The 22,568-nt window shown below is 43.3% G+C and overlaps 1 protein-coding gene across 1 annotated transcript in view; it reads left to right on the top strand.

The window, feature by feature from the left end:
- LOC311223289 (cell division cycle protein 20 homolog B-like) overlaps positions 1 to 14,025 on the top strand; it is a gene marked incomplete at both ends in the record, with an annotated part of 42,851 nt that extends 28,826 nt beyond the window's left edge. The window contains 2 exons of the mRNA XM_084308082.1: positions 11,329 to 11,454; positions 13,888 to 14,025. Coding sequence (XP_084164208.1) covers positions 11,329 to 11,454; positions 13,888 to 14,025 — 264 coding nt within the window. The remainder of the gene's footprint in view (positions 1 to 11,328; positions 11,455 to 13,887) is intronic.
- Positions 14,026 to 22,568: the final 8,543 nt, after the last annotated feature.

The following is a 22,568-nucleotide window of genomic DNA, read 5'->3' as shown; positions in this document are numbered from 1 at the left end:
ATAATTGTCTGTGCATAACTCCAATGTTAGTGCGCTTTGAACAGTGGAGAGCTAGCCTGGCAGCCTTATTTTGAGCTATTTGTAGTTTCTGTATATGTGTTTTTGCTGCTGATGACCATATGACGGGACAGTACTCAAGATGTGACAAAACCAGAGCCTGGATGACTTCTTTCAAAGTGGTTGGTGTTAAATACTTTGTGCATTTTCTTGTCACAGCTATGCTCCTTCCTATTTTTGTTATGATACTGTCAATTTGCTTTGTCCACTTTAAACCAGAATCAAGAACCATGCCAAGCAACTTAGCCTCTTTTACCTGTTCCACTGGCTGACCAGCCAGAGTCAGGCTTAATTGTGGATCGCTGCTTAATATGTGCCTGGATCCGAACACCATTGCTTTTGTTTTTGCAATGTTGAGTACCAGTTTGTTATTGTTGACCCAGTCTGTTATGGCTTTAAGCTCTATTCCAAGTATATTGTTTAACTCACTACATGTTGATGCTGTACTGTACATTGTCGAATCGTCAGCATACATGATTACACTAGATTTATTTAATACATAAGGGAGGTCGTTTGTGACTATTGAGTGTTAACAGATTTGGCAATGGGGCGACAATAATGTATACAAGAGGCATGGTATTCTATCTTTGGCCTAGCTCTGCTGGCAGCGGTTTATTTATCATGTTGTCTCATAATACAGCAGCACATATGATCTCCTCTCCAGGAGGGGCAGGAGTGAGAAGAAGAAACAGTAGGAGGGAACCAAGGTTTATATAGTCCCAACCTGGTGTAGACAGTAGATGCTCCGCCTACAGCGCCCTCCAGTGGACACAGATATACATGCAGTCATGAGGGCAGTAGAGAGCAATTACAGTCAGTTACAACCATACATACATCCTCTATATTCAACATTGAGTATAACAAAGGCCCAAGCGAACTTCCCTGTGGGACCCACACTGCAACACCTTACTTTCAGAAAAGCTCCCATTGAAAAATACTCGCTGGCTTCTCCTAGTCAGGTAGGTCTCCATCCAACACATAGCAACAGAGCCAAAGCCATAGCATTTGAGTTTGTTCAGCAGCAGACTATGATCGATCACATTGAAAGCTGCGCTAAAGTCTAACATCACAGCTCCAACAAGCCTCCTATCATCCATGCTCTTAAACCATTCGTCGGTCATTTGGGCAAGTGCTGTGCTTGTAGAGTGACCATCTCTATATGCATGTTGGTAGTTCGTTATCAGACTATTACTTGAAAAGTAGTTTTGAATTTGGGTGTATACAATTTTTTCTATTATTTTACTTAACACTGGGAGGAGACTTATGGGTCGACTATTGGAACCAGCGAAGGTTTTTCTTTTGTCCTTAGGTAATGGGATAACCTTGGCTTCCTTCCAGATCTCAGGGCACACACCTTTCTCTAAACATTTATTGAAGATGTGAGTTAATGGCTTAGATATGTATTTGGCAGTCATTTTGAGCAGTTTACCATCCAAGTTGTCAATACCAGGAGAATTATCATCAGACAGGTGTAAAAGCATATTTTCAACATTTTCCTCTGTAACATGGTGGAATTCAAACATGCACTGCTTTTCCTTCATGATACAATCTTTAATGATGTTATGTGACACTGTGTCCTCGACTGCACCCATGGCATTCCTCAGCTTGTCTACTTTATTTGTAAAGTAATCATTAAATTTTTTTTTAATATCTGCTGGCTTGGTAAGGAATTTACCCTCTGTTTCTATAAAGGAAGGATGCATGTTTTGAGTTCCTCCCCATTATGTTATTTAACGTTCTCCATAATTTTTACCCATCATTTTTAGAATCACTGATTTTCTGCATGTAGTATTCCTTTTTTCTACATTTATTCAATTTGGTTACCGCGTTTCTTAGTTTACAGTAATGTTGTTTGTCACATGGATTACCTGTTCTATTTGCATTTTTTTGCATCATCTCGTTGGACCATCAGACTTCTCATCTCATTATTCAACCACGGTGCACAATTTGTCCGTGCCGACCATTTTCTCATTGGAGCATGCTGATCAGCTATCCCCATGAAATACTTCATAAATTCTCCCAGTGCTTTTTCTGGGTTTTCTTCATGGCAAACATCAAACCATTGCTTATTATTTACCTCCTCCACACAAAAAAAGGTGATGCAATGCAGTAGAGACAATTTGTCTTCTACTCTGCTCCCTACCAGTAGTGTATATTGGATCAGAGCCTCCTAGGCGAGTCAATCTATGAAAAAAAAGCACTTAACCCAAAAAAAATTTATACAAAAGGTTTTTCGATGGATTCCGATAGTATTGGGCGTGCTAAATAACATACTAAAAGTCGACCAAAATCGACCCCCCCCGAAAGCCGCCATTTCCAAGATGGCGTCCCAGATGGCGGTGGAGATATTAAAATGGCTATATCTCAAATTGAGAATATGGTGCAAAGGATTTCTCAACTGATTCTGGTACCTCTGGGCATGTTCACTAACATACTAAATATCTAGGAAAATACACCTTCCAGAAAGGCTTAATTTTCAAGATGGCGTCCAAAATGGCGGCAGACCAAGCTTAAAATGGCTATATATCTCAATAGAAAAAAATATATAACTATGATTTTTCACTTGATTCTGGTACCTCTAGACATGCTTGTGAACATACTAAAAATCTAGGAAAATACACCTTCCGGCATCATTGATGGGAAAGGGACATTTCATGGGATGGGCATGATAGCTGCCTTGACACCAGGACAGAAGACAGACCAAAGGATTCCGAGGTTCAGAATTAATGAACTGAATCTTGTGCAGAGGTCAAAAGTTGTGATAATAGATTATCACTTTGCCAAACACTTTTGCAGAGACACCACATTTAAAGAACTTCCAAGACTCGCAGAATGTAACAAGATGGTTGATCTGCTTTGGGAGTTATCGTTCAATTTCAAACAGCCTGCACCTGGTTGGCAGGGGATGATGCACATTATTCATAAGGGAGATGAACATCCAGGGCAGTCTTCAGTGAGATACTTACCAATGATAGACATGTACTCCGGAGACAAAACATGCATTCTGTCAACACTGGAGTTCATTTGTGGTTTGGCATCCAAACACCACCTTGCCCCAGTAGTTACATTTGACCAACCCCTATATTGGAAAGCAGCAGAGATAATCCTAGATTCACCACAGTGCAGTCACCTCAAGTCCTTTGTCCTGCTCCTAGGAGGATTTCACACATTTATGAATTTGCTAGGAGCAATTGGTACACTGATGGACGGTACAGGACTTAAGGACATTCTAGGGGTAGTCTATGGGGAGAACTCAGTAGCCCATATGATGACAGGCAAATCAGTTCAGAGAGCATTCCGTGGCCATCTTCTGGTTGACAAATGTCTTAACCGCATGATAATATCAGAAATGGTAGATGATAGTCATGAATTTGCAGCAATGGTTGAACAGTCTGAAGCAATGTATACCTCAATAGTTAAGGGTGAAATGCCATTGGCTGGGCATTACAATTACTTGAAATCGGCACACTTTTATGTCCAAGAGATGAGTCAGCTTCACATCAACCACCCAGATGTCTTCAGACAATTTGAAAAGGGTTTTCATGTTATCCGTCGCAGCAGCCAATCATGGGCAGGCCTCAGCTCAGATCTTGTAATCGAAACAACATTGATGAGGTCATTGAAGACTACAGGAGGGATGACACATGGAAGTGGAATGACCGACAATCAGAGATCCCTTTGGACAATGTCAAAGGGCATAACATCAGAGTATAACACCGCAATGCAGGAGTTCTCAAACCAGACATACACAACATCAGAACAGCACAAGGATTCAACAGAGGCAAGGATGAAAAGGGATGCTGCTGACCTGGAGAAGATCACTTCAAAACTTGCTATATGTTCACCTTTCTCTCCAGACTCTTCTTTAAGGAATGTTGTTACAGGTGTTGTCGCTGAGGATGGAGTGAACGTGCATGATTATGACATGATTACGGCATTCACATTTTCATTTAGTAGAAAGGATAAAGCCAACGTTTCCTTATTGTCTCCCAAACTGGAGAGCTGTCATTGGAGGAGGTTATGCGTTACGAACTCAGTCCTTTCCCTCCTGCCCTCTTTGAAGCCGGAAACGTCTTCCGCAAAGCTGATAAACCACAACTAGCGCATGCGATCTGTGATCATGCAAGTGATGCAATCCTAGATTCTGTACCAGAAACTGAGCATTATGTTCTTGATGGTGGTTCACTCCTTCACCGAATACAATGGAAGCACGGACAAAGCTATGGTAAAATTGCACAGTCATATGCAGACTTCACCATCCAACATTATGGCTCAGCTACAACCATTGTGTTTGATGGCTATGAGGATGGGCCATCCATTAAAGACAACACACATCAAAGAAGAGGAAACAATATTCATCCCATTGTCAACTTCACTGCTGAGACAGAGTTCTCAGGTAAGAAGGAGGAGTTCCTGTCAAGAGATCTGAATAAACAGAAACTGATCCACATGATAAGTGATGAACTGAAAGAACGGGATTGCACTGTGGTCAATTCACTTGGAGATGCTGATGTAGACATAGTAAGGGCCGCAGTGGGATCATCTCTTCTTCACACCACAATGCTGATTGGAGAAGATACTGATCTCCTCGTCTTACTTCTTTACTATGCACAGAGAGATAGCAAGGGCCTTTATTTCAGATCAGACAAGTCGAAAGCTGATGGCAGTTTTAAAGTGTACGCCATAAACCATTTGAAAGAAGTACTCGGACAGGATGTGTGTTCTCAGTTGCTGTTCATCCATGCTGTGACTGGCTGTGACACAACTTCCCGGATCTTTGGAGTTGGCAAAAAGACAGCATTCCAAAAACTTGTAAAAGGGGATCCTGTCCTTCAGGCTTGTGCCAATGCATTCACTGTACCAAACCAGACAACAGATGTGATCGATGACCTTGGGTGCCAAGCAATGGCTGTCTTTTTTGGTGGAAAGTGCACAGATTCGCTTGCAAAAATGAGATATAACATTTTCAGCAAGAAGGTTGTCTCAGCTTCATCAACGGTAACGCCTGAACGTCTACCACCAACTGAATCTGCTACCAAATTCCACTGTCGTAGAGCATACTACCAGGTCATGGTCTGGATGGGAACAGATGATGGTATAGATGCTCTAGACTGGGGCTGGAAACTGCAGGACAATAGATTTGTCCCACTCATGTCAACAATGAATGCTGCTCCAGACAGTCTCTTGAAGGTCATTCATTGTAACTGTACCACTGCCTGCAAGACACTTCGCTGCTCATGCAGAAAATATGGACTACCTTGTACTACTGTCTGTGGACCATGTCAACTTCATGAATGTGACAATCCACATAACAAGTTTCTCCCAGAGGATCCTGAAGATGATGATGAGTAGGCCTAAAGACCACAATAAGTTGGTCATTTATTTTGTGTTCAACACCAAAGCCAGCTTTCTAGGTTGAATATAATAACCAATTTTAATTTTAGACAAAATAAGCTACAGGCAGCCATTTTGATGATGCAAATGATGCATTCCTAGCAGATATATTTAGCTAGATATTTTGCTTGTTATTAATGTATAGAGGTGCCAGAATCAGTTTATAAATCCTTTAGAAATGTTTTCCCATTTGAGATACAGGCATTCTAAGCTCCCAGTCGTCATTTTGGACACCATTTTGAAAATTAAGCCTCTTCGGAAGGTGTATTTCCCTAAAACTTTAGTATGTTCCTAAGTATGTCTAGGGGTACTTGGGGTACCAGAATCAAATGACAAAATCATTTATATAATTTTTATATTGACATATATATAGCCATTTTAAGCTTGGCCAGCCGCAATTTTGGACGCCATCTTGAAAATGAAGCCTTTCTGGAAGGTGTATTTTCCTAGATTTTTAGTATGTTAGTGAGCATGCCCAGAGGTACCAGAATCAGTTGAGAAATCCTTTGCACCATTTTCTTAATTTGAGATATAGCCATTTTAATCGCCCCGGCGCCATCTGGGACGCCATCTTGGAAATGACGGCTTTCGGAGGGGTCGATTTTGGTCGACTTTTAGTATGTTATTTAGCACGCCCAATACTACCAGAATCCATTGAAAAACCTTTTGTATCAATTTTTTTGGGGTTAAACCATATATTGACTCGCCTCTCCTCAGGGAGTTTCAGAGCCTCCTCTGAGTTTTCAGAACCTCCCTCTCAGTGAGAGAGCCTCCTCAGAGTTTTCAGAGCCTCCTCCTCAGAGAGTCTTAGTCCAATTGTTACATGAACCTTTTTCAATTGTTTTACTCACGTTGTGGTCTCTCTGGGAGAATCGCTGTCTTCTCCTCTTACATGAAGAGCAGAATTTACGTGGTTTTTATTCCCAGGCTCGAGAGGCCATTGAAGCACAAGCGTGTTTTTCTTATTGGCCAAGAGACATGTCTGTGAGTTACAGGGCCTGTGCTGCAGACTGCTATCATTGTAAAGGATAGGTGATGCAATGCAGTAGACACAATTGTCTTCTACTCTGCTCCCTACCAGTAGTGTATATTGGGTCAGAGCCTCCTCCTCAGGGAGTTTCAGAACCTCCCTCTCAGTGAGGGAGCCTCCTCAGAGTTTCAGAGCCTCCTCCTCAGAGAGTCTTAGTCCAATGTGTTACATGAACCTTTTTCAATTGTTTACTCACGTTGAGGTCTCTCTGGGAAAACCGCTGTCTTCCCCTCTTACATAAAGAGCAGAATTGACGCGGTTGTTATTCCCAGGCTCGTCATGTGAGGACCCGTGTCTGTGTCTTATTCCCTGCTGCTCGTCCCAGACGCGTGAATATTTTCGACAACAAATGTTTGTTTCCGTGTTCGAGTTTTGCGCTCTGATTGGCCAGGTCATGTGACATGTGCGCCAATCGTGGGACAGCAAGTTCTGCACCTATTTCCGGGTCTAACAGCCTGCAAACTACCTGCCGTTCTATCGCCATGCTCTAAGACAAACTCTAACCTTAACCAACTTCGAAAGAGTGCCTAAGCTTAACCGTCGATAGAAGGGCAGGCGTGCCATGCTCTAAGACAAACTCTAACCTTAACCAACTTCGAAAGAGCGCCTAAGCTTAACCAGTGTAGAAACTTGCGGTCCCACGATTGCCGCACATGTCCAGTGATGCCAGTAACGCGTTACTAAGTAACGCGTTATTGTAATCTGATTACTTTTCCCCGAAAATAGTAATCTAACGCGTTAATCTTTAAAAGCCAGTAATCTGATTGCAGTTACTTGTCCAAGTGGCTGTGCATTACTATTTCGTTACTATCTCATCATAAATTCATAATGCAGGCGGAATGCAGTATTTTATTTCGTTTTCGACAGTCAAAAATACATTTTGAGCTGTTTTTCTTTTGGGAGTGACGTGGTGTGGCAGTGAAAGGGTTAAATACAAGAATGTGTCCCGCGGCGTGACTGGTCCCTCTGTCTGTGAGTGACTCTGCTTTGGTCAAATCACATTCCCCATCCACAGTCTGCGAATCAGAGGCAGAGTAGGGCGGGTCTTCACAGCACGTCATGTGACATATGCGCCAATCGTGTGACAGCAGGGCTCCGTCGTCGGAGAATTCCACCCCAAAACGCTTGGCAAAATTAAAAGTGAAACCGCAAGGTTTCTGTTCAGAATTCCACCCCAAAACGCTCGTCTAAACGTAGCCTCAGTCACTACTTCACGGCGGAGGAAACAAAATACTGTCTACCGCTAAAAACAGCACATCCAATTGCATTGAAAGCATCTGGAATCACAACACTAGCCGACGCTTCGACTAGGTACAGGAGGGTTGATGGTGGCAGAGCAAAAGCTCTTATTTGCCAGATTTACAGTTAATTTACATGTTAAAGAGAGACTGATTGTATGTTTATAGAGAGACATTTATAAAAACAATTTAATAGTTACAGTTGATATAATTGAATAGTTCAGCCTGCATTTGTTAGATGTGATACACTGGTTTTGTAAAACCACTGGCTGGCTGCTCTAATGCTGTGAGCATCATAGACTGTTGCTTTACCATACTTGATGGTACAGAAGCTGAAGCACTAGTTTAACAATTTACGTTATGTGCAGAGAAACAAGTTAAAAACAATTTATGCACTTTCAATAAAGCGTTTAAAAAAAACTGTTGGGGGAACGACGACGACTTCGTAACCTAGTTACTTTCAAAGTAACTAAGTTACTCTGATAATCAAGTAATCAGTAAATCACATGACCAGAAATGCGCGGGCCAATCAGAGACGAGGAAACAAACATTTGTTGTCGAAAGTATTCAGGCGTCCCAGACAGCAAGGGGAAACGTGAGGCTCTTTCTTGTTAGAAATTCGCCGTTACTGTTCTCGGGTTCTTTGCGAGCATATACGCTGTTTTATGAATCAGTGTATGGTCTTACGAGACCGATCAGCGCTGGCCCAGGGTGTTTTTTCAATGATTGAATATGCTTTGTGGGTCCGGCGCGCCTTGGTTGCCCAACATCATAAAAACAGCGTTTTTTTATGCGGTCGGCTGGGAAGGAGATTTTTGTCTCTACCGAGCGCCAGTGCACAAGGTTAGACTCGATGGCTCACGTACATCTCCGGGGGGAGATGACGGAGTAGATCAAACATTGGCAGGGGGGTTCACGCCTTTGGGTGGGCCACCAAGAGCAGTGCGTTCGTGTACTGACCGTCTTGGTGGCCCCCTCTGTGATGTTTTGGATCGACATGCGTACCACTACCTACCCCCCTCTTAGGACTGGGGGTGGCGGCGTGACTAGGGCACGGGACTGGTGCTGGTCGCGCCGGACCGGATCAGTTTAACCCGTTGTCTGCCGGGGCGCAGACAGGTTCTGGTTCCCCGAGCGACTCTGTGCTTTTCCGGGGGGAAAATGCCAGGTCGGGCCGGACGTCACAGGGGTTGATGTCATGAATGTGTGTGTCATATACATGTCACCTTGAGTTGCCCTTAACAGTGGCGTGCATTGGTCCATACTGTGTTGTACCTTTTTGCACAATGTTAGGGGGTTGGTCCTTCTCCATTTGTTTCACCCCTCCCTCCCTGTTAAACCGGGGATGGGAGGGGGCTGTCGGGGAAGCTGCTTCTGTCAACTCCTCTATGCATCCCTGTGTAGGTCCCGGTCCGCCAGGCCCAGGTCGGGCCTTGCCCTCAATAACCTGTTGGCCTGGGTTAACCCTTTTTAAACCTGAAACGCTTAAACTGCATTGTATAGCCTGTGTATACTCGCAGTTGTGTTTCTGGGGGTTCTTAGTGGGTTAAGGGAGCACCCACCTCCTGTTATAATAAACATAGGGGGGTGGTTGTCTCCCCGGTGTGTTGGTAGCAGAGTCGACTCGCGGGTTGAGGCCGGGCTTGACCCCGTCTGCCCGAGAGTATGCCTCCGCATATTTCATGACATCTGCCAATTGTGTCAAACTCTTTCTCTGAACCTCGACCGCGCGGGATTAATAAATTGGCGGGGTCAGGGTTCGTGGAGATTGTGACATGGTGCACAGCATACCGGAACACCCTTTCCGCTGGGATACTGTTCTTACAGTAAGCCCCTTAGGCGCCTGTCTAATCCGCAGTGCTCCGGGCGCAGGTCGAGTTCTACTCTTTGGACCTGTCGGCCTGGATTGAGGGATCAACCTCCTTGGAGGGTTGTCTCCCCGGCGCGCCGGCTGGCCCCATGTTATTGTGGGGGGAAAGCCTCCTTGGGAGCGCTTCGGAGCGGAGTGAGAAGGGCCTTCACCTGGTTTAGGCCCTGTCCGATACGCTGGCGATGTGGGGGGTGGTGCCAGTGACCGTCTGGTGGGGTCTCGATGCCACGGCCTCATGGACCTCACCAGGCCCCTTTTTTCAGTGGGTCCTAGCCCCGGGGTGGCCTGAGGCTGGGACCTCCTCCGCGCTCCGCTGCTACGGCCTTGCCACAAGTTTTTATTCATTTTTGTATCCCGACCCCGCGATATTGGGGGCTGTGACAGGGGTTTTGCTCACGTCCGTTCCCTGGTGGCGTGTGGGATGCGCGTCTGAGTAGTCGTGGGCCCTTCTAAACAAAGGTAAGTCCCACGATCTGCTCACCCTGTGCGTTTGAGGCGCTAAACCCTCTTCGCACAGTCGGGTCCGATCTCCCTCCCGTCCCTCGCTAGGGGGGGCGGGGGGGCCCGGATCCTCCCCGGTTCTGATGGTTGTAGGGGACCTCAGCGGGTGCATCTGTCAGGCTTACGCTCTGCTCAGCTCTTGTGTTCCAATAGAGCAAAGCGTAAGCTATTAAGTAAGGGATAATGTATAGCTACGAGGTCATTGTCGCAAAATAATTGACCGACACGGAGTTTAGAATACCGAGGCGCCTCGCCGAGGTGTTCTAAACGTAGTGAAGGTCAATTATTTTGCGACAATGACCGAGTATAGGCTATACATTATCCCGCTTATTACATGGCTAACTTACGAACAATATACCTAATTCATTTTACACCATCGACAAGACGAGATCAAATGCAGACGCAGTTCTGTTCTGTCGCTCCGCGCTGTCATCGCCGGCAGCCGGCAGGTGTGTCTGATTGCACTGATGCAGTGTGCGTCAGTGGGCTTGATTGCTTCAGCTGCGAACAGCGGTCATTATTGCTCGGCAGAGGTCCGTTATCGAGTAATAACGGACCTCTGCCGAGCGCTATTGACCAATCACAATCAAGCATTTCGGCGAATGTTAAAACGCCATGTAATAACGAAATATAACAAAGGTTATCCTATAACCGTAGTTATATGAGTAATAGCGAGCGCTTTGCTCTGACTCACTGAGGACCCCACGGTCTTCCGTTTCGGCTGTGAAAGACTGGGGAAGGAGCTGTGGTGTGGCCATGACCCCGCTTATATAGGAGCGGATGTGGGAGTGGTCAGGCAGGTGGGCAGGTCGTACACGTGGTGACATTTTTCATTGTAGAATATGATTAAAGGGATAGTTCCAATAGAGCAAAGCGCTCGCTATTACTCATATAACTAGGGTTATAGGATAACCTTCGTTATGTTGAGATCACAGATCTCTGACCTATTTCTTTTTTTCCCCAGCTTTCCAGGTGGAGTTTTAGCATTTATCCTTTCAGATCCACACTGTTGACACACTTCATTTCTGATCAAAATTGGCTGAACCAAAATTAACCAATATTTTCCAAAATTATTATATTATTATTATGGAAGTGAACCTGACTGAAGTCACCACAACCGTTGTGACTAATGCAAAAAAGTGAGCCAAAAGTGAAATTATACCAGTGTTATCTTTTGTGTACATGTGTGTGTTTTGTGCACGTGTACATGTGTGTGTTTTGTGCATGTGGGCGTTCAGGCAATGGGTTGGTGTCCGTGGCAGAGACAGCTGATCGCTACAGGAGGTGGGAGGAGTGACGGACAGCTCAGGATCTGGGATGTCCAATCAGGGAGCTGTATAAGCTCTGTCCACACCGACTCACAGGTGATAATCAAGATGAAAGGAGGAGGAGGATGATACTAGTCTTTATCTCAACAGCTGATTTATATGACTAGGCAAGTGATCGATTTTATAGGGGAGAAAATCTTGGAATTCAAATCAGAATTGACAGTTAAAGCATATTTTACAGGCATTTTCTGATTATTTCCACTAGGGCTGACCAGTGGTGCAGTGGCAAATTGACAGTAGGTCAAACGCTCCACGCGCGTGCGCGCGCGCATGCACAGTTTTTTTTGGCACAGATTTTTTCTTTTTTTTTTGCCTTGAAATAGAGAAGCTGAAAAAGATAGCAGCGTATGAAACTTTTGTATCACAAACAGTACTGTATTTGCAAATCTGGTATATGTCATAAATGTATAGATGTAGCAGTACTGTCTATCTGTATGTCGTGTATGTCATATATGTTATGATGAATTGAAAATGGGGGACCCTGATGTAAACAAGACGAAAGTCTTTCTCTGGTCTGCATCCCCTTAACAATTGTATTTAGCTGTACTGTACCCATTCTGCAATCTGTTAATAAAGTTTTCAATCAATCAATCAATCAATCAATCAATCAATCAATCAATCAATCAATCAATCAATCAATCAATCAATCAATCAATCAATTCAGCCATTGGGTGGGACGGTCATGTGACCCAAATCAGCCAATGGAAGCGAGGGTCCTTAAAGTGTGGGTCCTTAAAGTGTTGCAGTCCTGAGAGTGTTGGTGCTCTCGTCCTGCAGCTGGATACTATTGCCTCACAGCGCGGCTGTCAGCGCGCGGCCCAGAGAGCGCCGCTGGCTCTGCGGCTCTGCAGCTGCATGCTTCTCCGGGAGTCCGGTTGGATAATGCCATGTAAAAAGTCGCATGCCTGACATATCGGCATGTAACTCGAGAACCGAGGCACGGATTTTGGCGATCCAGATGGCATTCGAACGGCAACGAAAAATGCGTTCGGCGAAAAATGCAGCCCCGAGCCTTCAGATGCTCGCAAAGGGCCGTGAAACTGAAACTGAAACTGAAAAACAGTGAAACCCCGGACATTTCGATGAATTAATAAACCCCCCCCCGGACGCCCCGGACAGGGCGTGAAAAGAGGACATGTCCGGGCAAAAGAGGACGTTTGGTCAGCCTACTCTACCTGTGCTTTTGTTATGTAAAAACGGTGGCCGCGGGCCGAGCCGATACTTAGTTACAACGAATGGGAACAGCGGATTTTTGTGTGCGTGACTGCGCGTACACGCGGGAACATATCCGTGCGCGATTGCGCGTACTTCAGCCTCAGTGACCAAGGTAAAACGCAGTTATACCGCGTTATACCAGCACTGCAACACTGGGGCTGACCCCTATTAGTCGATTAGTCGACTAATCGGTCGAAAGGAGCCGTAGTCGACTGCCAACCTCTTAGTTGAATACAAAAAAAAATTAAAGTTTTGTATTAATAATAAAAAAAATTATTATCATTCTTTCCAAAAGAAAAGAGGCCTAGAAGCGTGGCTAACGCTAATGGCACGCATACCAGAGGCTAACTGCCTACGAAAACAGGCACAGAGGCACTGAAAGAGGATTTCACCCATCTAATGAACACACTAGACTAGACAAATATCAAGATGTATCCATCAGTGGACCAATTGCATGCTTTTGCAGAGGACAAGAAGCCTTCAGTCGAGTCCTTCAGACAATAAGCATTCCCCACAGCCCAAATGGAATGATAAAAAATAAATAAAAAATTATACTTTATACTTTTTTCCATTTTTTTTCCAGTCGAATAATAGTCGACTAACGGCAAATTTTGGCCAATCATAGTCGACTATCCAAATCCTTAGTCGGGGACAGCCCTAATTTCCACATATCACAGCTGAACTTGGGCTTGATTGGCACTCCTCCCTGAGTGGGTAACTTCTTGAACGTACAATAAGTAATTTTCTGCCACTAGGGGTCTCTCACTCACAACAATAAGAGAATGTGGTGTTTGGTGGCATTGTGAAGGAGCATGGGATCATGGAAGTTGCCATTGTGGAATTATATGGTTCCCCCCCAAACATACTACCATCCCAGATTTAATCCCCCAAATGTCCTGTCTCCCAGTCAATCCCTTTGTCTCCCAGTCAATCCCTTTGTCTCCCCTGAGCAATTAGTCACCATCCTTTGTCTCTCAACCCCCCCCCCTTCAACCCTCTCCAGCCCTCCCCGACTCACATAAACCATCCCCCCTCCTAACTCCCCCCTCCTCCCCCCTTTAACCCTCCAACCCAATCTTTCCTGTGCACAACCTCTTTTCTCTTGGTATAAAGGCGACAGACCCAAGGACACGGTACTGATTCCTACCTGGCGACAGACCCAAGGACACAGTACTGATTCTAAGCCCTACCTGGTGACAGACAGAGGACACCTTGCTGAATAGTGATGTAACGCCACAATGGTTGTCTCTGCAGATCTGTTCTCTGATGTGGTCTGAGAGGAAGAGGGTCCTGATCACAGGCCATGGTCTCCCGCATCACCACATCACCTGCTGGACCTGGAAGCCACCGTCCCTCAGACAGAGTCTCCGCCTAACAGGCAAGGATGCTTGAAATACAATTATTATTATTATCTTTTTTAAATTATTATTATTAGCCTATTATTTTTCTAATATTGTAGAGAATTCAGGGGGCTGCCTTAAGAGGTATAGTCTTACCATTCTAAAACAGTTCAGGTTTGTCTTTACGGTCTAACATAACTTTTTTTCTTTTAAAGTTGGGAATACAAAATGATACCTAAATACATTACATTTACATTTAGCTGATGCTTTTATCCAAAGCGACTTACAAGTTCTGTACGACAAGTCATCAGGAAGGACACAACTCTATCAGCTGAGTAACAATGTTCATGTTAGGGATTAGTGTTGGCGGAGGACCCAAACGCAGAACAGGACGAGGAGAAAGGCAATAGGCACAATGAGGCGTGGAGCCAGGGGTGAAGTATTCAAAAATAGAGCTTTACTTTCAGTAACAAAACAAGGGAGCACAGCAATGGCTGGCAAAGGGCAAAACATTAAACGATGAACTAAAAACCACAGCAGAGCTGGGCCCTGTTTCTTGTACCTGGATAACTGAGTTAGCCGGATAACTTTAGCTGGATAACTGGGTTAGCCGGACTTTCCGATTTCATGTACCTGGATTTTCCAGATCACCATGCCAACAGATCCAAAAGTTTGAGCCTGCTCGAAAGCAGAGTTCAAGTTCAAGTTAGCCCGATCACGCAGAGCCACGCCCCCGCAAAGAAGTGACAGCTCGTTTCCTGAAACTATTCCCACAGTCTACGATCTGCATTATACCATTCTGAATTACGTTTTTGTGCTCCATTCTTCCAGAGGGGGCTTTTGAAATGTAAAATAGACCCAAAATGCTGATATTAAATTCACTTTGTCCTAAATAATGCACGTTATATATACCGTGGCGACGGTGGCGCTCGCTCGTGCGATGTACACAAAAATGTGGTTATTTTAATTGTAACTGGGATTAAGATGTCTGATGAGATGCGCTGTTTGACGGATTTGAGAAATTGAATGAGCCGTTGACGTCACATGAATGAATGAGGATAAAGAAATAAAACTTCATTCAAAATAAGGAATATTCTAAACACGGGTCTCTCGTTCATTAATGTATAAACAATGAATTTATCCCATCTGGCACAGTGGCCCAGCGGTAGCGCTCAAGCCTGCCAACTTTTCGACCCGGGTTCAAATCCCGGTGTTTCCAATATGATTTTTTTGAATATAATATTAATGATTATACGCCAAAGTAGCCTGGTTTTAAGTTAAAATATTATAAATCTACATGCATTGAGGATGTCATTCTTTATATAGCTCTCAACGTGCACCAAATTGAATTATTCCTATATTGCAAAAAGAAGGACCCCGGTCTTGAACCCGGGTCGTCCGTGTGGAAGTCAAAAGAACAACCCGTTACACCACAGAGAAGATAAGTAAAACATTGACTATACATCAATCAATGGGCAAGAAAGCCGTCTCGTAATTCTGTATAACAGTTAACTAGTTATTTTCGCTAGCAAGATCTCATTTGATTATTCAATCCAGCAGGCAAGTTTAAAGAAATATAATCTGATTGATTGAGGTAATGAGGGACTTAGAATTAGCCTATAGATAACGCATTTAACTTGTCGGCGAGGCGATTGAGCCTATTGCAATCTGTCAATAAAGTCTTAAATCAATTAATCAATCAATGCCGTTGAGGATCAGGGTCTCTGCCATCGATACGTGCTGGCTTTCCACCTAAAACGGGAGCGCGCATCTAGCCTGACTCTCAAGTCTGGCTTGAGTTAACGAGACTGAATCCAGGTTTGTGAAACAGGAAAATCCCGGCTTCGAACATCGGGTTAACTGAAGCTGGATAATGGACATGTTGATCGACTTAGTTGAACCACGTACATGAAACAGGGCCCTGGTAGGGAAAACAAACACAATCTAACTACAAATAAAACACTAACAAAACGAGACAAACTGTACACGAAAACAAAGATGGTAGATAACAACAAAAACACTAACACTTACTGACAAAAGGGTGGAGGCTCACGGGAGACAAGGTACAAAAACAGAGAACAGGAACATGAAGCAACAGCCAGGAACATTAGACAGCACCAGCAAACATGGACACAAAACAGAAACAATGGACCGAAAAGGAGTACAGGAAACACACAGCATATATAGACAGACTAATTAACAACATGAGACACAGCAGGGCAATCGGCAAACGAGACACACATGGGGACAGGAACAGACTGAACACACAGGGGTAAAGGACTAAAGACAACACAATATGTGAGGCCAAACACACTGGGGAACACACTAAAAAGACAGAATAACACTTAACAAAAGCACGGGAGCACAGAGGGTTACAAATACAACGGAAGGGTTAACACTATGGGGAGAAAACACATAAATACAGATATCTTGATGATATGCAAGTGAAGGAGGAGTAGTGGCAATAAATGTCCAGCAGGGGGAGGTAGCAGTCTGTGAAAAGGCGGTGGCTGTTTATGAGTCCTTGGATGGACAGGAGGGGAGGGTGGAGTAGGAGGGGGAGTCTGGGCGGGGAACGGTGAACCATAACAGTTCAAATATTAAATATTTTAAATCACTGACTTCGTCTATTTCCTCTTGATCTATTCTAATTAGAAGCATATCTTTTCCTTTCCTTCTCATGGAAAAAAACAGGGTTAGATGATTATGTTTAAGCCACTGGGATACACCCTCCATTTCATCTGTTAGTGTCTCTGCTGCTACATAAGGGGTTTTAGCTAATACATAAATTATAGTGTCATCAGCGTACATTGTGTATTTAGATATTTGATATGTAATATTTTTTTGTATGAATGCCCAATACATCAAATCAAATAGAAAGTACAGTAAACTGACTCAGGCATCCAGTATAATTGAAGATATTCCTTTTAGGCACTTTAGGAAAATGGACCTGTGTGTGAGGTGGAACTTTCTTCCTCTGACTAGCAGCTCCAAAATAGGAAAATAAGCACTATAACAGTCTGAGGTATTATCTGCTGTTAATGCAGACGCTGGTATTGTCCTGCCATTGTCCTCCTAACGTAAGCATGTGGTTGTTTTACAGGTCATTCACAGCGAGTCCTGCACTTGGCCTTGAGTCCTTGTGGAACTAGGCTTGTCTCTGCAGGAGCAGATGACTGTGTCCGTGTCTGGGCTGTGTAGATTCCTGTGTCCGTGTCTGGGCTGTGTAGATTCCTGTGTCCGTGTCTGGGCTGTGTAGACGCAATTCCCCTGAAACCAGACCCTCTCAACTCAACCTTTGAAAACTGACCGATGGTGAATCAAAAATCAAAACACAGTCCAGCGGTGGTTCTAGAAGGTTATGAATTGTATTGAATTGTATTGGATGTGAATTGTATTGAATTGTATTGAATTGTATTGTACTGTGAAGCTATGCATCCCCCACCCTGTACTTCCCACCCCTTCCCATGCTGCTTTGACACCCAAATTTCCCCTAGGGGATCAATCAAGGATTATCTTATCTTATAATATTGGTGTGTGTATGTACAATTCCTGTTTCCTGCCATGGATGTTTATATCACTCATCACTGCATCATGTGTGGAAAAAGCTGCCTTCTTATGACATCTGTGCTAGACTGGTCCTCTGGACCATAAGACCACACGCTGTCTAATGACTGGCTGCTGTACGTCCCTCCAGGTCTACTCAGATTGGAAGATCTGCCTGTTGGTTTATTTGCTCTGACCACTTGGAACTCTTTATAAGACACCTTAATAATGAAGAACTTGGCGTAACTGAGTGGATTTGAACCAGGATCCACAGGCAGCTGCACTGACCAGCTGAACTAAAGGGTCAGACCCATTAGCAGGTGCTGGTTGACTGTGACTGACTCTTCAGTAGTTTACATTGGTAACCCTTGGTCATTTTAAAATCCACGATTTCAAACCATTCTGTCTGTGTTTGTACCTCTTGCAACGGCCCACATGTGGGTCCTCTTGAGGACGATTTGCCTATGCATATTTTTGAATACAATACACTGAATTAAAGCCCTATTTGTTGCCTGTCGGTAGCCATTTCAGGCGACAAAATCCGTTGTGTGGTTCTCGAGTTACATGCCGATATGTGAGGCGTGCGCTGAAGTAGACTGCAGACTTTCGAGCCTCTACCTCCATCAATCATTTGGCAATCTCGAAAATTATTGGACAGGGTTGTAACCAATGAGTAGGGCTTTCCAATGGTTCCCCACGTGGGAATGAGCAAATCAGGGATCTACATTAGGTATATTGAAATCCTTTATTCGGAATAACCCCTTGAGATGTAGCATCTCGTTTTCGAGGGGCTCTTAACACAATAATAATAATCTAGGTGAAAAGTCACGAGCCAAAACAGGAAGAAAATTCTCTGTCGAATGCATTGAAGTCTATGAGAAAATCGTTTTCTGAGCTCTCTCACTTTTTACCAAAACCGCTTCTAATCACTCATTTCTGAATGGAATTTTATGGAATTTTATGAAGACCCCAGGCTATGGACCCAGGGTGTTTTTTTCAGCCATACCAATTATTTTGGAAATACTACTTCTGGACTACTAACTACTACAGAAAAACGTGAGTAACAAGTTACTCTATTTCATTAGCACTAAAAGTGCATTTTCTTTATTATATCAGAAACTTCAGAATCCCATCTTTCAAAAGAGACCAGGCTCATGCATGTGCTATAAGTATAGAGTATAGTATTTTGGTTAGCAAAAGAAGTATGCAGTCCTCAAAAACGAAAACTAAAATGGCCACTTTTGGGGGCGAATCAAATCAAAATAAAATGAAATCAAATTTATTTGTAAGGCCCGACAACACACGTTATTGTCCCCATGGGCCGGACACGTCTTCTTTAAACAAGTCAAGAAGAAACATCACAATAAATAAATCAAGAACAAAACAAAAACACCATGAAGTCCAAACATTTTTAAATAAATAAAATAAATGAATGCAATACTCCACGCGAAGGTAAGGAAAAACTCACAAAAACATAGCAATAAGAAAAAAATGCACCACAGGCAATGTGGAGGAGAGAAACCTTATAGAAGAGCCGTTCAAGGGGGGATCTCCCTTAGATGTCGGTGATGTTGCAAATTTTAAAATGTTGTATCTTTGAACTGTTTTAGATACTTGTTTTAATTGATTGTTTTATTAATTCTGTATATTTTATTCTGTATCTTTTCAGTTCTTTTAAACTGTTTCAACACCATTGTAAATGAGAACGAGCCCCCAATGATCTTTTGAGAATAAATAAAGGTCATATACTCAACCTCTGTGTTCTGGAAGTTTCAATCAGAATGGAAAATCCTTTGCAATCAATGACTGAAGTCTGTAAACCTATAGTCATTTGTGAAATAATTGTATATATTTGTTTAAATGAGAGACACAGCTGTGTAATAGACTTACATAATAACAACAACAATAATAATAATTACAATGATATAGTACCGGTAATAATAATAATAATGAGTCAAAACCAAAAAAAAAACCAATTGTAATCACAATAGCCATGATGATAATAATCATAATACTACTGTAATGATGTGTTTTAGATGGAATTCAGGATGTGTGGTCCCGAGAGGTAGGAATTTGAATACTGATGTTGAAATTAATATCAGAAAGATCAGGAGACAAGCGGCTGGGTGGCGCAGCGGACATTGAGCTCGTCACCAACGCAAGAGACACCGGGTTCGAATCCGGCTGTCGGCGTTGCCTCCAGCTTGGGCCGGCCGTCATACTGACTCAATTGGCAGAGTTAGCGGGTGGAAGTCGATAGGTGGTAATCTGGACGTTGTGGACAGCGACTCCTACAGGTCGGTTGGGGGACGCACAGCAGAGACAGGAAATGGCGGGGGTAGTGTGAGCCTCCCACACGTTACACCTCGCCAATGAGAGTCCGCGCTGGCAGGTGAAAAGATGTGACAGGCTGCCTCCTCGTGTATCGGAGGGGACACGCGATGCAAGGCTTCTATCCTCCCTACAACCGGCCAGTGGGGGGCATATGTGAGCAACGTTCAAGACAGGGGAGGGGAGAATTGGCACAGCGAAATTGGGATGGGAGAAAAATAGAAAAAGAGGAGAAAAAGTGGATAAAAAAAATAAAGATTAGGAGACAATCTATAATTCAATAAGATTGTTTAATACATATTGAAATGGTTCGATCCAGTTAGTAGAATAACAATGATACAAAGTGTTAGATAAAAAAAAAGATGAGAGTGAAGAGGAGAGAGAAGAGAAGAGAGTGAGAACAAGTGTACATTTGTTTGTATATCTCACAGACAAAGAAGGTCATATTACATTGATACATTCAAACATTCAAAAATCGTGATAGTAACGTCACGTTTACGCGTACGTGATATTTCCACAAGTACAACTCGGTAGAGCACTCTGCTGGTACATACATCATAGAGCGTTTTTTACATCAACTGTCGCAAGGAGGCTGCAACAGGCACAGACTGACTCAGGCTAAATTTAATTTAAGGCCTTGTTTGACTGTGGACACGATGTACAGAATTTGATCAAAATAGGATGTGTTAATCAAATCTTTCCTCGCTACAAAGACATGTGTATATTATGTGCATGTGTTATTTCTCAGATGCTCAACAGACAGATTGAATTCAGTTGCTTAACTCATCTTTCACTGTTTCACTCTGTCACCCACCATGTGCAGCATGACAGATATGTTGGGGATGCAAAACCTGCTAAACAGCACTTCTACCGTGTTACGGAAAGAGGTTGAGCACATGGAGTCTGGTAGAGCAGAACCAGCATGGTCTAACTGTTTCTCCATGTCTGCTTGTTCCTAAGCATGATAGATCATGGGCCCCGTTCCCCGTACCTGGATAACTGAGTTAGCCGGATAACTTTCGGTTAAGTCTGACTTAAGCCGGACTTTCCGGTTCCCCGAATCTGGATTGTCCAAATCACCATGACAACAGATCCAAAGGTTTGAGTCTGGTCGAAAGCAGGGTTTAAATTCAAGTTAGCCGGATGAACCATCGCCACGCCCCCGCAAAGAAGTGACAGCGCGTTTCCTGAAATTATTCCCACAGTCTAGGATCTGCATTATACCATTCTGAATTACGTTTTTGTGCTCCATTCTTCCAGAGGGGGCTTTTGAAATGTAAAATAGACCCAAAATGCTGATACTAAATTCACTTTGTCCTAAATAATGCACGTTATATACCGTGGCGCTCGCTCGGTGCAACAACAACAAAATAAAGAATATTCTAAACACGGGTCTCTCGTTCATTAATGTATAAACAATGAATTTATCCCATCTGGCACAGTGGCGCAGCGGTAGTGCTCAATCCTGGCAACCCGGCGACCGGTGTTCGAAACCCCGTGTTTCCAATATAATTTTTTGGAATATAATATTAATGATTATACGCAAAGGTAGCCTAGTTTTAAGTTAAAATATTATAAATCTACATGCATTGAGGATGTCATTCTTTATATAGCTCTCAACGTGCACCAAATTGAATTATTCCTATATTGCAAAAAGAAGGGAAAGACTAGGTTTCGAACCCCGGTCGTCTGCGCGGGACCCTGGAGTAGTTGGCCTTAACGACCATCCACTCGTCTCTTAACATCGATCCGTTCCCTTAACCTCCATCCACTCCCTGTTTACAAAACCATGTATTATTTTGGCCATATGTGGCGCTGTTGCGAGTTTGTGGATGCTGCGCCGCTGTATCCACATTAAGAGAAGAAGAAGAACAGAAGAAGAGCTGGAGAAAGTCGCGTTGGTGAGTTTAAACTACTAAATAAGATCCGATTCCTAAACACTGTCACAACAGCAGTCATATATGTATATTTTCAACAATACGTTTGTTTACCAATAGGTTATTGGGTTTGTGTTGCCGCTGTTTAAAGAGACTCCAATTGAATTGATTTACCGAGTGACTAAGTTCGTTTTTTTTTCAAATGTAAACTACAGTATAAGATCCCAACAATGTCACAACAGCAGTCATACTGTATATTTTCAACAATACGTTTGTTTACCAATAGGTTTTTGGGTTTGTGTTGGCAGTTTCAACAGTTGGATGTACTCCGTGAAGCTGACTGAGTCGTGTTTTGTTTCTGCACAGCAGATCTAATAACGATAATACATTGTGTCCTATCTATCTATCTCACTATCTATCTGCAATGCTTTTATTTTTTACTCCGTTTATTTGATCAGGGACAGTGCATATCAATCAACAGTTATACATTTATAAATGAATACAAATTAAAAACTGTAAATATGCCAACATTAGCAGGGTTGCTAGTTTTCAGTTGTAGTCCCTGGGCTAGATGTTTAAAGCCCAACCTCCAGGTTAAACCCTACTGATCAATTATGGGTAGTTTACATCATTGGTATATAATTATATATATATCTGTACATATCTCTTACCTACTCTTACTAGTTACACTGCTGGCCAGTATGACTTACTACCATAGTGTCTTTATACCTGTATCACTGTACATATTAATACTATATCTAAATCTATACATATCTCTTACCTACTCTTACTAGTTACACTGCTGGCCAGTATGACTTACTACCATAGTGTCTTTATACCT

Source organism: Notolepis coatsorum (assembly GCF_963971535.1).
Source record: "Notolepis coatsorum genome assembly, chromosome: 1".
In the NCBI taxonomy this organism is placed as follows: Eukaryota; Metazoa; Chordata; class Actinopteri; order Aulopiformes; family Paralepididae; genus Notolepis; species Notolepis coatsorum.
The sequence above is the reverse complement of the archived record's forward strand: the minus strand, read 5'-3'. Positions and strand labels throughout refer to the sequence as shown.